This window comes from Trifolium pratense, linkage group LG6, assembly GCF_020283565.1.
Source record: "Trifolium pratense cultivar HEN17-A07 linkage group LG6, ARS_RC_1.1, whole genome shotgun sequence".
Classification (NCBI taxonomy): Eukaryota; Viridiplantae; Streptophyta; class Magnoliopsida; order Fabales; family Fabaceae; genus Trifolium; species Trifolium pratense.
Window position 1 is genome coordinate 13692676 of NC_060064.1, and position 15324 is coordinate 13707999.

The following is a 15324-nucleotide window of genomic DNA, read 5'->3' on the forward strand; positions in this document are numbered from 1 at the left end:
AGCTTGATGAAGTTAAGACCTTAAGAAGTTCTGAAGACTTCATCGTCTGAAGATTACAACTTCTGAGTCTCACAATCTTCTGAATACTTACAAACTTCTGAAGTCCTTATCTTCTGATCATTAATCAGAGCTTAATTGAATCTAAGTCCTGCACACTTAAATTAAATTTTTAGTCCTTCCAATTGTTTATTAATATTTTGTTATCATCAAAACCTTAATAGATTTAGGGGCAAACATTTTCAAATCAATTTTGTTCCAACAGCTAGAACCTGTGTAACTGATTAAGGGAATATGTATGAATGAATGATTGAAATCTAATCCCAGCAATTTAATCTCTCTGTCAAATTAAACATCGTTACTACTTTTATGTTTTCGCACGTTTTCGCAATCAAACATATATGTCAACCACTTTACTTAAAATTATATTAATTGTTGAAAAGCATCGATATCGCATCAGTCCATGTGGAGACGATAAAAATATACTTACTTTTGTACTTCAACAATAGTCAAAATAACAAATTTTTCAAAAAGTTGTATTTCAAAAATGATTTTTATGAAAATCTATTTGAAATAGCTTCAAATTTAAGTGATTTTTCGAAATTTTGATATCCAAAAAAAATTTCAATAAAATAATCAAATACCTTAAATAACATTTTAAGAATAATTATTCAAATCAAATTTTCATTTGAAACTTTTATAAAAAGTTTCTTTGTAAATTTCTTTTACACAAAATTACGGGCCTATTTGTTTCCGCTTTAAAAAAATGGATTTTTTTTTTGTATTTTTGAAAATAGATTTTCTAAAATTATTTTTCAAAATATTACAAAGTTTTCTATATTCGTTTTTTCTAAATTGAAATACTAAATTTGACATCCTATAACATAAACACACATTATTAAAGTTCAAAATATAGTTAAAATTATAATTTTTTCAAAAAAGTTTTTTATAAAAATCTATTTGAAATAACTTCAAAATTAAATGATTTTTCGAAATTTTGATATCCAAAAAAAGTTTCAATAACATGATGAAATACCTAAAATAACATTTTAAGAATAACTGTTCAAACAAAATTTTCATTTGAAGCTTTTATAAAAAGTTTCATTGTAAATTTTTTTTACACAAAATTATGTAACACTACAAGAATCCATTTTAAAAAAAATCTATAACGAACAGGCCCTATATAACACTATAAGAATCTATTTTAAAAAAATTATAACAAACAATATATTGAAAGTTAGCAACAATAGATTCAGGTAGGAGGTAATTTATCTTCGCCCAATTCAATTAGTTCATCCGGTTCTTAATATAAGAAGAAATTAATTTTTTATATACATTAAAAAATTGATGTATCTAGACAATTTTTAGACTAGATACATTCACTTTTCAATGTATCTAAAAAGTTAATTTCTTCTTATATTAAGAACTAGAGGGAGTGCGTCAAAAAAAAAAAAACTAGAGGGTAGGGGTAATCATATCCGAACTAATCCAAAAGTAAAACCGTAAACCGAACCAAACCGAAAACCACAAAATCCGCATTTTGTTTGGATGTATTTGGATGACTTTCTCATTAAACCGCAAACCGTAAAAAGTGCGGATATCGCAAAAACCGGATTAAGTTACTATTATATATTGATATTCCAATATACATAACCTAATTACCAAGTTAGTCGACCAAATTAATAAAACTTCAAATTGTTTTTATTTTTTTGTACCGTAATGTTATTTTGGTGTTGTAATGTTATTTTAGATAAACAATTTTTATCGGTACTGTGATGTTATTTTGAAAATTCAAGTTCTTTTTTTGGATATTTAAAATTGTAAGATACTATAATGTTATTTTGGATAGACAATTTTTATTGATACTACAATTTTATTTTGGAACTTCAAATTTTTTTTGGATGTTTAAAATGGTTTGGTACTGAAAGGTTATGCTATAAACCACATCAACCGAACCAATGCAAACCGCATTTGTTTGGTTTGGTTTGAATGATTTTTTAAAAATCAATCGAACCAAACCGAACCCATGCATTTTTATCTTGCGATTAGAATGACTTTTATGCTCAAAATAGAACCAAACCGCACCGCGAAGACCCTACCAGAGGGAGTAGTACCTCAGCAATAATTTTAATATTTTAATTTTACATTACATAAACTAATAATCTTTTTAAATCTATACTATATTTTTCAATAATATTTTTGAGTTTAATTGTTTGTAATTTTTTTTGCACATACATCCAATGACGCGTTTCTACATAATGAATGGACACAACATGTTTTTTAATTACCATACATGATGTGTCGATATATCATTTGACGCATGTGCAAAATAATTTTAAACTGACGGTGCATATAAATTAAATTTAATATTTTTTACCAATAAGTATTTTTTAAGAGATTTATGAATAAATAAGCACCAACATACTTAAGTTATTTTATTGTCAAAAACATACTTAAGTTATTTTATTTTTTTGGTGGCTTATCCCCAAAGAAAAGAATTACGAGTTTTATTTTAATTTTTCTTTCTTCCTCAAATACAAATCACATTCACTGAAGTTAGGGTTTATAATTTGCATTCATATTGTGTCTGTATTGTTGAGATCAAACAAACCATGTCGATCTTCGAGTACAACGGAAGTGCCCTAGTGGCTATGGTTGGTAAGAACTGCTTCGCCATTGCTAGCGATCGTAGACTCGGTGTTCAGCTTCAAACCATAGCCACCGATTTCAAAAGGATTTCCAAAATTCACGATAAACTCTTCATCGGTCTCTCTGGCCTCGCCACCGATGCTCAAACACTGTAACTTAACTTTCTCGCTTTTTTATTTTCTTCTTTCTTCTTTTTGTTATTTTCTGATTGATTTGTTTTTTTGTTTTTGTGATTCAAGGTATCAGCGTCTTGTTTTTCGTCACAAACTCTATCAGCTTCGTGAAGAGCGTGATATGAAACCGGAGACTTTTGCTAGTTTGGTCTCTGCCATTCTCTATGAGAAACGGTATTGTGATTTAGATCTTAATTTTGTTTTGGTTTATTTTGTGATGCTAATTGGATTATTTGTTTGTTTTATTCGAATTAGGTAAGATCTTTGTGATGATTTTGGATTCAATTTGATAATTATAATCTGTTTATAAGTGGCTTGTATTCTTATATTGACCATTTGATGTGTAGTCCAACCCTAATTAGCACTCGGTGTGACATTAAGATAATTTAAATTGTACATTAGTCGTGGAAGTCGAGGGATTGAGTCATTAGTTAGGTCACAAAGTGCATGGTTGCAACCACAATTTCAGCCTCAATATACAGGTTTTGGATGCCTTAGCAACCACATTGCGGCCTTAATTGTTGCTGTATCCACAATATTCTGCAATATTAAGGATTGCTAAGGCTTTGTTTGGTAAAATTAAGCTTTAAGCTAGCTTATAGCTGAAAAGTTTTTGGGAAATTTAGCTGTTGTAAGTACAGCATGACATAAAAGTACCTGGTTAGTGGTAGTTATTATATTTAAAAATAAATAAAGAAAAAATCAAATTAAAATAATAAGGGTAAAATTGGAATAAAAGGTAAAAAGCTATAAGCTATAATCTCAAACGCTACTTGAAATAACATCTCAAAAAAGCTATCAGCCCGAACGAAAAGCTTTTTGCCAAACACGTTTTATTTTGTCAAACAAGCTTATAAGCTAATCTAATGAGCTATAAGTTAGCTTATCTGTGTTACCAAACAGACGCTAAGTAACCGCGAGGGCAACCATGGTCTTAAATCTTGGCAAAGTGTATTAGGGTAGTATCTGGCAGACTAGTTAAAACTGAACAAAATTTGTATGTTTGATTAATAGTAAGAGTAAAACAGAACGAGACATATAAGGCAGAAAAAGAGTACATTTTGGTTCCGTTAAGAAGGTGGAATGGAAGAGACTAGAACAGGCTCTCTAGACTGTGCCTTATTTTGTTCGGCTTTGTAGCAAACACTATCTAAGTCCCAACAATGGTGTAGAGCACTGAGCAGATACTTGTTTTAATTGATCATGGTCAATTCTATCTGATTTGCTGATGGGCATAGACCGATGATTTGTTGTAGTTTGAACCCTCTGAAATCCTATGTCTCTTTCTTCCTTTTGGTTGGTTGCATACCTGGTCACATCACAACGATTCACTATAAACTATAAGACTGTGTAGTGTTACTCTTTTTTGTTATGTTTATAAATCATTGTGTTGGAACTTTAAAAATGAAATATGCTTTCTTTTTCTTTTTAGGTTCGGTCCATACTTTACCCAGCCTGTAATTGCTGGATTAGGGGATGATGACAAACCATTCATTTGTACAATGGATGCAATTGGAGCAAAGTAAGTTGAATTGTGCTTTTCTGTTCCTATATATCTTGCAGAGGGAACTTTGCATGCCTTAAGAGTTGTAAATGTTTGCAATGTGTAGTATAATTGTATAATGCTATTTCAGTAATATGCATGCTTCTTATACATATTGTTGAGCTGTATTTTACATCACATTATGCATTTGTTTGAGAGGGCTGGGGCAATCATCATCTGCATATCTGAACAATTTTGCTGAACTTTATTAGTTCCAGACTTCCATTCTATTCCAGTTACTTGAAAATTAGACATGGGGTGTTTCAGAAATGTTTTGTTCTTGTGTTTTAATGTTGTAGAAGTTGTGGATATCAAATAAATTTGATATTGGCCTCAATTTATGAAGTTGTAGAAGTTACTTTTCAAATTTGTTATTAAGACTTCATTTTAAGCCGCCATAAAATGCTGTTGTGCCACCATCCTTTACATATTGGCCGTGGCGGTGGTCAAATCCACCATGGCGCTGCCATGGCCAATATTTGAGAACACTGATCTTAATGTTATATATATAAAGTGCATTTATGAGATTCTAACATTTTTATATTTTTGTATATACAGAGAGCTTGCAAAAGATTTTGTTGTTGCTGGTACTGCATCTGAGTCTCTGTATGGTGCTTGTGAAGCAATGTTTAAGCCTGACATGGTTTGTCCCAAAGTTTAACTTGTTTTGCCTTTTACTCAACTTTTTTCTCTGTGCTTTTGCAAATTGGTGCAGTCATGTCTGTTTTTCACTTGTTCTGATAATGTTTTAATAACAAATAAGCATATCTAAACAGATATGACTAGAGACTACAATGCTTCAACACCCATAGTTTCTTAAATTAGACAGACCATCATCCATGTATTGTATTTGTAGACTAATGAACTGGATCAGGAAATAATAAATCAAACAGTGTCTTGGGGTAATAAAATCTCTTAACACCCTCGGTATCTGTTGGGGAATGCATCAATCCTTCATTGGGAGGTGGTTTTCAAGAAATTGGGGATTCAGGAATCAGGATTGTATCTTCAGTTTGATGGAGCTTATAAGGTCGTATAATAGTCAGCTGGTTGTAGGAGAGAAGCAAGGGCCCCCACATGGATGGAAGTGGTTCCATCACATTGAAAATTGTTGGTGGAAAGGCATTTGGTTATGGACCTGCACTTCATAGAATGCTGTTTTAATTCCCAGCCCAAACATTTCCAAATAGAAGACATGTAATTATGCTTTTACTGTTCAGGCTTGGACACAAGCTTGCTCCAAGCATGAGGATTTGATGCTGGTTTGGGGGATATTTCCTAAACCTGACACTTTGATCCTGGGCATATATCAGGGGGAACTACAAAACTCAACCAGTAAGGATCAGCAAAGGTAGATGCTGAGTTCTGCCTTAGATATAGTATGAGCTACAGTATGGGGCCACAAGTTCTATAGCAAGATCGGTGGTTGAAGGGCTGAGCAAAAGCAACACGCATAACAGTTCGGGATTAAATTAAATAGTTATCGAGTTATAAAAATGCAACAGTAGGGCGCAATGTCTAACTTCAGAGTGGAAATAGATGTTCCTTAGGGTGAAGGTAGTCTGGGAAATAGAAGAGGCCACTAGGCATTCCATAATTTTGCATTTGTTTCTTCTGCAACAAAATTTCTGCACATAATCATACCCATGATTTAGCTTAGCTTGATAGATTTTCTTAACATTTTTTCTCCATGTTCGGCTAAGAAAGGCAGCTTATCTTTGTTCTGTTTTGTTTCTTAATACAGGAAGCCGAGGAATTGTTTGAGACCATCTCCCAAGCACTGTTATCATCTGTAGACCGTGACTGTCTTAGTGGCTGGGGTGGGCATGTCTATGTTGTGTAAGTTTATAAATTTTCTTCTTCTTTAGTAGTTTATTCTTGTGATTTCTACGTAAAAGTTTTTTTTTTTTTTTTTTGCTTTTTATGCATTTGTCCATCTTTTACAAGTCACATGGTTTGACAAGTGATTTTAGCCTTAGCCTATGGAAAATCATTGTGACAAAAAGTCATGATGAAAACAAATCCCAGACTAAGAAAATGCAATAGGTTACAACCCATAAGGCTGCTGCCCATGGTTGTGACTTTTAAAAGTTACCCGTTTTACCCATCTCTGATTGTTTGATCTCTTTGGAAGATAAAATAAACTTTCAATAATACTCCTTTTATTCCTTAAATGCTTTTAAAAGTTACCCTTTCATCTTTACCCATGGTTGTGACTTTTTTTCATTGTTTTTTCTAGAATTTACGACATATATACATATATATATATATATATATCCTCCTTTCTTCGACTTTTAAGCTTATTTAGGTTTGATTTTATCATATTCATTCATAATATATTATGGGTGGCTTATTGGTTCTCGAATTTTGTTTGCTGCAGCACTCCAACAGAAGTAAAGGAAAGGATTTTGAAGGGAAGAATGGATTAACTTTTATGCCATATGCTCAGCTACTTCAGTTCACTTTGTTTCCTGTTTAATTCAGAGCTGATTGACAGAACATGTACCATCTGTTTTTAATGGGTACCTACCTTGTTATTGTGCACTTAAATTAAACGTACCCAGAAATTATTTACAAATTGGTTCAGCTGTTTCTATATAGATTTTTTAAGATTATCGGTGAAAATAGATTCTGGAATTGGGTATGCTGTGAATTCAATTATGAGATATCTATTGAAATGTTTCTAGGATTGATTGGCACACATGACACAAATTATGCACAGAAATTGTCCTAGAATCCAATTCACCGTTTTTTATTCCCCTAACATGTTTTCTTCATATTGGAGTGACAGGGTCATGAATTCAGCGCTTCCCATAAGAAAATACTAACAACAATTATTACATTTTTCATTTAAAAATTGAATGTTGTTCTATTGTTCTTCATACATATAGTAAAAAAATCTTATTACTCAATAAATTAATGAAAACTCGTCAATATAGATAGGTAGTCAATATGGATAGGTAACTGCGGACGACTCAGACAATGCATTGGGTTTTTAGTTTTTTGACTCAGGCAATACATTGAATTGAGAGATATAATCTCGACCAAATGATCTCTTTAGTGAGTTCAATGAATGTCATTTAAATAATTAAGTTATGACTGATGAGAGAAGTTAAATTTTCTTTTTCTTTTTTGGATAATTGAAGGTATCCTCATTGTCGAGAATAGGTTCTGATGTGATTAATATTTTTTATTTTAATGGTTGATCTATTTAACATTTGTTTTTTTTATGTGCATTATCGGAGATCTAACTCTCATAAATGTTGAATTTATAAAATTATTTTTATAATGATACATAAAGAAATTGGGATTATTGATTTTTTTTTTAGTTACTTTTAGCTTCTTATAAATTTCATTTACCGAAAGTAATAACTGTAAATATAGATGTATCTTACGACTAAAATTGTAATTATTTTTTGTCACCTTTGAAAAACCTTAATTACTTTTTTTTTTTTGAAAAAAAAAACCTTAATTACTTATTGTTGATTTAAGTACTCAAATGTACTTTTAGACTCACATGTGTATACCAAAAAAATGTTGCATTAGTTATTTTTTGTCAAATAATTTAGTGATTATAATTCACGTTTAAGATAAATAACTGAAGTATCTAAGGCTATGTTTGGATTGATGGTACATAACGGAATGGAGCGGAATGGAATAAGATGGAATGGAGCGGAGCGGGATGGAATGGAGCATAAAATGTATTCCATTGTTTGGACATTTTGTATTCCATCCCATACACCCCAAATTGGAGGGGAAGAAAAATAAGAGAAAATGATGGAATGAGATGGAATCCATACCATCACATACCACTTCATACCACCACATACCACTCCATTCCATCTCATACCACCAATCCAAACAAAGCCTAAGAGTCGAATCTCAAATTATACACGTATAGTGTGATGTTCCCATCAATTATGTTAAACTTGCGAAAATTTCACATGGAGTATTTTACAAAATATGAAGCTGCTTTCCTTTTTTTTTTGGTCGAAATGAAGCTGCTTTCCTAAATACAAATAAAAGTTGTTGAAAAGTTTTGATGAGAATTGAATGAGGGTGTTGAAAAAGGAAAAAGTGAATGGAGGTTTTTACGGTAAAAGTCAACAAAGTTTATTCATCACAACAAATGATTAATCTCACACCCACTCTCATAGTTTCAAGGTCCAATTCATTGTTTTTGTCTACACGTGGCACCATAAAATTATACTTTTTTTTTTAATAAATAAAGTAACTATTTTTTAAAACAAAATATAAGTAAAAACAGATCAAATAGTAGAATTGATTTATTTATTTAATTCAAATATAAGAACAAATACATCAATTTTCTTTAAAAATAACTAAGTCACTTCCTAAAGTGTAAATAATATAAATCATTGACGAAAAAATCAATATTTTGATACTATATTTATTTTATTTTTTTATAATCAAAATTGAATTATAAAGAGTACAAGGTGTCTCAACCCTTGTAATTCACAAACATCGTTAGATGCTATGAAGACATGCTAAAGGGTTGTTACACCAATCAACATAAACATAAGGCGTATTAGTCTCAATTCTACCTAGAAACCAGAACCACGAAATAGACTTAATTTGATCAATAATTACAAATAAACTCGGCAAAGCACCTCTAAGCATAATATTATTCCGTAACCGTCAAAGGCACCATGTTGTAGCAAGCCAAATCAAATGTCTCACCTTGAGGCTTATCAACAAAAAAAAAAGTCTCGCCTTGGGACATTTGTTACCTTTTACCAAGTTGCCAAAATGATCGAAGTGACTACCAAGTTACCTTCTTATAAATTTAATTTTCAAATGCAATAGTGTCCACTTGCATCCAGTTGTAAATTTTCCTCCACACTTGTTGCGAGAGTCGACAATTAAATAGTACATGATGAATGCCTTCAACCTCTCTATAGCAGAAAACGCATGAAAGTTCATATGAGTTATTGATAACTCTCCTGCTTGCTAGTGCCGCACGCATTGGCAATCTTGATAACAAGAGCCTCCATTCAAAAATACTAACCTTATATGACACATCATTTAACCATAACCTATGTAATGTTGTCATGATATCAGGCTCAAAAGTTGTTGTTACAGATATATTTTGAAGAAAATAATATGTCAAACACACTGAAAACAAACCCGACGAATCCGGCATCCATTTCCGTCTATATTTATACCTTTGTTTCCAAATATAAATCTCATTGACCAAATTACAAATGCCAAGAGAATAATGATAGTAATATAATGTTGTTTGGATAAATAACTTATTATTTATCATTTCTAGCATAAACACTTATCAAGGAGTAAATGTTTATATATAAGTTTTCACAAGTGATTTTTATGGCAAAAAAATAAATTGAGGTTAAATTATTTTTATATGTGCTTCTTAAGTTATATTGAAAAACTTATGAAAATAAACTAAACAAAATTAATAAAAATTGTCATAACTTATTTTTTATAAGCTCTTCCAAATAGTATCACAAAATTTATGTTAATAGATAAATTCAAATAAATTAATTCAAACGGACTCATATTAGTATTCTTTTTGAGTAAAGGATAAACTAAAGTTAATAATATAAATCTGATTGACCAAAGATTTGTCTTGTTTATTTATTTGTTGAAAAAATGTTAAATAATTAATGTATTTCGTTAAAGAAACAGTCAATATATTCCATCAAAAAGAAACAACTAATATACGTGAAACATTTGAAATGTTATAGAAAAGGTAAAAAAGAAAAAAAGAAAAAAAAAGCAAAACAAATTCTTATGAGATACTGACATACTTACTGTATTTAAAAATATGTTTTATCAAGAAATTAAAAAAAATATTTTTAATCTATACTTTTTTTGGAAAATTATATAATCATTATATATAAGATAATTACATTTGAATGAAAGGGAAACATATAACACACTGCGCCACAAACCTTTTTGGATGACAAAATCAATCATTTTGAACATTACATTTTGAGACCTATGAGAAACATACTATACGTAGAAGACGATAGTTACAAATGTTTTTTAAATATTAAAATAATGTAATTTTGGCTTTTGGTGGAAATCAAGGGTAAAGGTTATGTGTTATTCTTTGTTTTTTCGATCTATGTTTCGTACTAACTAGTATTTCCATTTTTTATTAAGTTGTCTAATGATTTAACTCGCACATTTTCAACTTGGAGATGTAAAAAATGTGGAGTTTCAACTTCAACCTCTTCAACAAGGTCATGACAACTATCAACCAAAAGACATTTACACTGTAACATAATTTTATTTACTTTTTAATCTTTTTTACAATTAATTTTTTTTGTTACCATAATCTTACTACGAAGTTTTTACCACCGTTAACAATGATTAATCTTCGTCAGTTTTTTCATACAATCATTGTTAGTTTTTTACTACTGTTTTATTGTTAGATAATATACGGATAACATATAATTATTAGTATTCGTAAAAAAAAAATTATTACAAGTAAAAAAATACTAATAAATAATAATAAGTTAATTTTCCTTAAAAAAAATAGTTTTTTTTGAAGGAAAGTTAATTTTGTTAGTTTCTTTCTAATAATAAATTAATTTTGGGTGAGCCAAATCCTATTAGTATACCTCCACCAAAAGCACCACCACCACCTTCCATCACCACCAGTTACTTACTAACTCCTATTTTATTCTCAACTAAATACTTCTTCTTCTTCTTCTAATACACCCAAAACCCCATCTCTCTCTCTCTCTCTCTCTCTCTCTCTAACATAGCATGGAGGAACGACAACAACAACAACAGTGCCAGGTCATCACTCTCGGAACTAATAATCCCCTCCTCCCTGGCCCCTTCGCGCCTCGATCGGACGATGAAGACGACGCCGACGCCGGCTGCGCCTATTCCAGAGCTGTCCTCGTCGTTGACATGGTTTGGAACCTCTCCTTCGTGGTGGTTGCCGCCGCCGTCATCCTCTCCACATTAGGCGAGCATCCTTCCACTCCTCTCAGACTTTGGCTCTGTGGTTACGCCTTGGAGTGCCTTCTCCACGTCGCTTTTGTTTACTCTGAATATCGTTTCACTACTCGTGATTCCTTCTCTCACACTCCTTACAGGTATCTCTCTCCGTTTCTTAATTTGTGAAGTTTAATTTGAGGTTTATGTGATGTTATTAGACATTTGAATTTGATTGTTGCAGTAATGGTTCATTGCTAGGTACTATGGTTTAATCATGAAATTAGGGATAAATTAGATTTTATTTCTAATGAGTTTTTATACATTATTATTGATGATAATTATTGCAATAGTAATAATTGCATCTTCAATTTTGTTATTGATAATTATTTATTTTGTATTGGATGGAGCTTGATTGATGTTCATGAAGCTTGCTCCTATTTCAATTTTGAACTACTGTTACTATGCACAATGTTTTTTGTTAGGGGTGAAGTAAGCTATGAAGCACTGACACAGACACGAACACCGGAAACAACACTGACATGTTGTTACTGATAATAATTTAAAAAAGTAGAAGTGATTAAAATTTTAATGTGTGGGATGAGTGGTGAATTGAGTGTTTTATGACTAGAGAATTGTGGAGATCTTTAACATTTTTACATTCACATTTGTTTTTGTTCTTTTCATGTGTTGAGGACTGGGTGATTGATGTTCAGGGTGTTATATGAGATGTATGGTGGTTTTCTAATGTATGACTGGTTTTGTTGATAGAACTCTACGTTGGTGGATTGTTAAGCACTTCCGTTTGACTTTATTTTTTATTGTTTTCAGCATTGCAAAGAAGTTAGAGCCTATGAATACTTTAGCATCATCTGTTTGGTGGGTGTTTGGATTTTATTGGATTGTTGTCGGTGGTCAACCACTTCTCGAAGATTCTCCTCGTCTCTACTGGTAATAATAACCTTAGTTTGGATATGTGTTTTCGCTTTTTCTTTCTTTGGAGGGTGGTTGGGAATATTATAAATGTTGTCATGAATGCCAATAAAACTTGGTCAAAGTAGTGCAGATTTATGATACTGATAAACCTTCGTCTTAGTTTCACACAACAGTTTAAAAAAAAGAGAGGAGGATTTTAACTACTCCAGAGTTCGTTCACTAAGCAAAGTTAAAAAAGGGATAATTGTTGAATGTTCTGCCGTTGACATTGTTACACATCCACCCTTAATTAGTGGTTGTTGATGGGTTATTTTAAGAAGGTCTGATTCAGGTCTGACCCTTCTCCAGACCTTGCCATGATGGAAGCTTTAGTATCGTGTTGTCCTTAATATTTTTCAATTATTGTGCTGTGAATTGAGGTGAAGTTGTGCAAGTTCCTTTTTTCCTTCAAGAAATCGTAATCAATTCTCAATTCTCACAAGATCACCAGATAATTTACATCTGTCTTTGCTGTTATAGTCTTTTCAACCTCGAAACTTTATGAAATACATAATCCCTATTGGCTTAACTGAAGAACTTTGTTGGATAGTTTGACCCTTGGTTAGGACTAACAAGCTTCATATGTTGTTTCCATGATATGGTGCATATGAAAGTCCTGTTGTAAGCAATCGTATTCCTTGGCCAAAAAAAATATTGGGTCTCCTTCAAACAAGACCTGTCCAAATGCTTAAGCGTGGCTTAATTTGTTTGAAATTCGACCCCTTGTTGAGCCTAGTGGTTTATAGTCTGAACTTCAAACTAAGGCTCTGTCGAAAGGCTGAGCTCAACCAATAATAGATAATATAATTTGGTTACTAATTCATTACTTATATTTTTTTGGATAAGCTGATGTTAGTAGGTTAGTTGTTAATGTTAGTATTTTTCTCCTTCGTCAGGGTTTTAACCCTTAGCTCAAATTCATCTAACATAAAATATTTGACATAATTATTCACTATTATGTTATCTATAACTTTTATTGGATGTATCAAACACTTAATGATGTTATTATCACATTCTTGCAGGTTGACTGTGGTCTTTCTAGCCTTTGACGTATTTTTTATTATCTTTTGCATTGGGATGGCATGTATAGTTTTCTTCGCTCTCTTATGCATCATCCCAATAATAGCATTAGCTTATGCTTTAAGAATCAGGGAAGGTGCTTCAGAAGATGATATCAGGTCACTTCCTATGTATAGGTTTAGTCAGTCAAATGTAATGGTTATGATTGATGACAACAAGAAGCAACTTGTTAAAGCAAGAACCAATTCATACAATCAAAGTCATATCAGTGAACTATCTCTTCATCCAGATGATTCTGTAAGTACAAACTGTGTCTTCTCTTAGCTCTAATTCCATAATTCTTTAGTTTGAATATCATTTTTGTGTGCTGTAACTTGTAAATAACTGTATGTATGGATTGGATCTATATATGGTAGGGACTGGATGGATAATGGATTGAAAAATTGTTGCGATCCTTAATGTCATCCTTGATTTGTTCTTAATATGCTTGTATTTGTAATTGATTTCATTGTGTTCATATCCAGAAAGGGTTATCCTCATTCATCTAAGTATTTAAGCTTACTTTTTTGGAAGAGGGGTGAATGCGAACTTGTTATGACCGGAAAATTGTTTTCCGTGATTCTTTGATGTATGTTATACAGTCAAGATACATTAGATTGGATAGGAAATTTTGTCCTTTAAATTGTAACCATCAGTTAACTTTGACCCTGACTTTTATGAATTAGCAATTTCGTCTCTGAAACTGTAACACGTCAATCAAAACAGTCTCTCTATTTAGTTCAATCGTTAGACAACATCACATGGCGCATTGAATGAAGATATGACAATCCACATCACTGCCACGTCTTAAGCGACAAATTTGACTGTATAATTTTGTTCCGTAAAAACCCAAGAATTACTTTTTATTTTTTATTTTCTAAAGTTTAAAGTGAAAGTAACTCCTTGGCTTTTACACCAAAATTATAACAATTTCATCCTGGAGACATGGCAATGATGCGGAGTCCACGTGGACTGCCACGTCTTCATTTAACGTGCCATGTCGTACTGTCTAACGGCTAAACTTTATAGAGGGACCATATTGATGGACATATTAAAATTTCAAGGATAAAATTGTCTATTCACTTTATATATTATGAAACCACTGACTGAAAGAGAGATAACTACTTAAAGTTTGACTAACCACTTCTCCTTATGCTGTAGGAATGTTGTATTTGCCTATGTCCATATGTTGATGGAACAGAACTGTATCGGCTTCCCTGTACCCACCATTTTCATTCTGCATGCATCGGCCGTTGGCTTCGGACTAAAGCAACTTGCCCGCTCTGCAAATTTAATATCCGAAGAGGAGGCGATACATTGGTTTGATATTCATCGATAAAGACTTCCCGGCACTGAGGTGTAGTATCCGCTTGAATGGGACATGAGAGTGGAGAACCAAAACATTTGCTAATCTGCTGACTAGTGTTGGTATATAAGTAGAAAAAGGAAATGCCCACCCTTTCATCTTAGGATTTTAGTTTTCATAAAGGTAATTTAGCTTTTGAATATTCTTAAGTTTATGATGGGGTATTTGTATATATTGTAGGCCAGTTGTGAGGGCCTCCCCCATAATTTGTACTTATAAGGTAATTATAAAAAGCAATTTTCTGTACAGTCATGGTTTTTTGTTGTGTTTAGCACTCTCTCCACCTCACAAATAAATTTAGGTGATTGTTCTTCCCTTCTGTGTTGCTCCATACGAAAATATACTACCGAAAGTTTGTTTCTATAGAACTTTTCCCTAAGAAATAAGGGCAATTCATTCCCCCAAGTAAAATTTTGATAAAGCAAGTCCTATGTTTGTCAAGTGATATACACACCTATTACATTCTCTCATTGTCCTCGTCAAAAGAATACAATTGCTCCACTTATTTCTTAATTGCCAAGGTACCATAGCTAGAGTTAATGCAAAGGTGACTAATTGATAATTGATTTCAATCCACAAATTAAGCCAACCTTTATCATTAGCCACTTCAATAGCCTTCTTCATTACAA

At 32.0% G+C, this 15324-nt stretch overlaps 2 protein-coding genes across 2 annotated transcripts; both read left to right on the top strand.

Annotated features, from left to right (window-relative positions):
• The first annotated feature begins 2439 nt into the window (after positions 1–2439).
• Positions 2440–7051, top strand: LOC123888219 (proteasome subunit beta type-3-A). Its single transcript, XM_045937192.1, has 6 exons — positions 2440–2797; positions 2886–2993; positions 4252–4341; positions 4921–5005; positions 6107–6201; positions 6743–7051. Exons 1-6 carry the CDS (start codon positions 2610–2612, stop codon positions 6789–6791), a joined length of 615 nt encoding a protein of 204 aa, XP_045793148.1. The 5' UTR covers positions 2440–2609; the 3' UTR covers positions 6792–7051.
• Positions 7052–10965: 3914 nt separating this feature from the next.
• Positions 10966–14943, top strand: LOC123888220 (E3 ubiquitin-protein ligase At4g11680-like). The gene is made up of 4 exons (XM_045937193.1): positions 10966–11456; positions 12127–12246; positions 13293–13587; positions 14491–14943. Exons 1-4 carry the CDS (start codon positions 11119–11121, stop codon positions 14653–14655), a joined length of 918 nt encoding a protein of 305 aa, XP_045793149.1. The 5' UTR covers positions 10966–11118; the 3' UTR covers positions 14656–14943.
• Positions 14944–15324: the final 381 nt, after the last annotated feature.

What these genes read in the sequence shown, in the direction of transcription:
- LOC123888219 (XM_045937192.1), top strand. Translation starts at nt 2,610, where the DNA reads ATGTCGATCTTCGAGTACAACGGAAGTGCCCTAGTGGCTATGGTTGGT. An exon ending in GCCACCGATGCTCAAACACT is followed by an intron (nt 2,798 to 2,885) that starts GTAACTTAACTT and finishes TTGTGATTCAAG; the next exon opens with GTATCAGCGTCTTGTTTTTC. An exon ending in GGTGGGCATGTCTATGTTGT is followed by an intron (nt 6,202 to 6,742) that starts GTAAGTTTATAA and finishes TGTTTGCTGCAG; the next exon opens with CACTCCAACAGAAGTAAAGG.
- LOC123888220 (XM_045937193.1), top strand. Translation starts at nt 11,119, where the DNA reads ATGGAGGAACGACAACAACAACAACAGTGCCAGGTCATCACTCTCGGA. An exon ending in TTCTCTCACACTCCTTACAG is followed by an intron (nt 11,457 to 12,126) that starts GTATCTCTCTCC and finishes TATTGTTTTCAG; the next exon opens with CATTGCAAAGAAGTTAGAGC. An exon ending in GATTCTCCTCGTCTCTACTG is followed by an intron (nt 12,247 to 13,292) that starts GTAATAATAACC and finishes ACATTCTTGCAG; the next exon opens with GTTGACTGTGGTCTTTCTAG.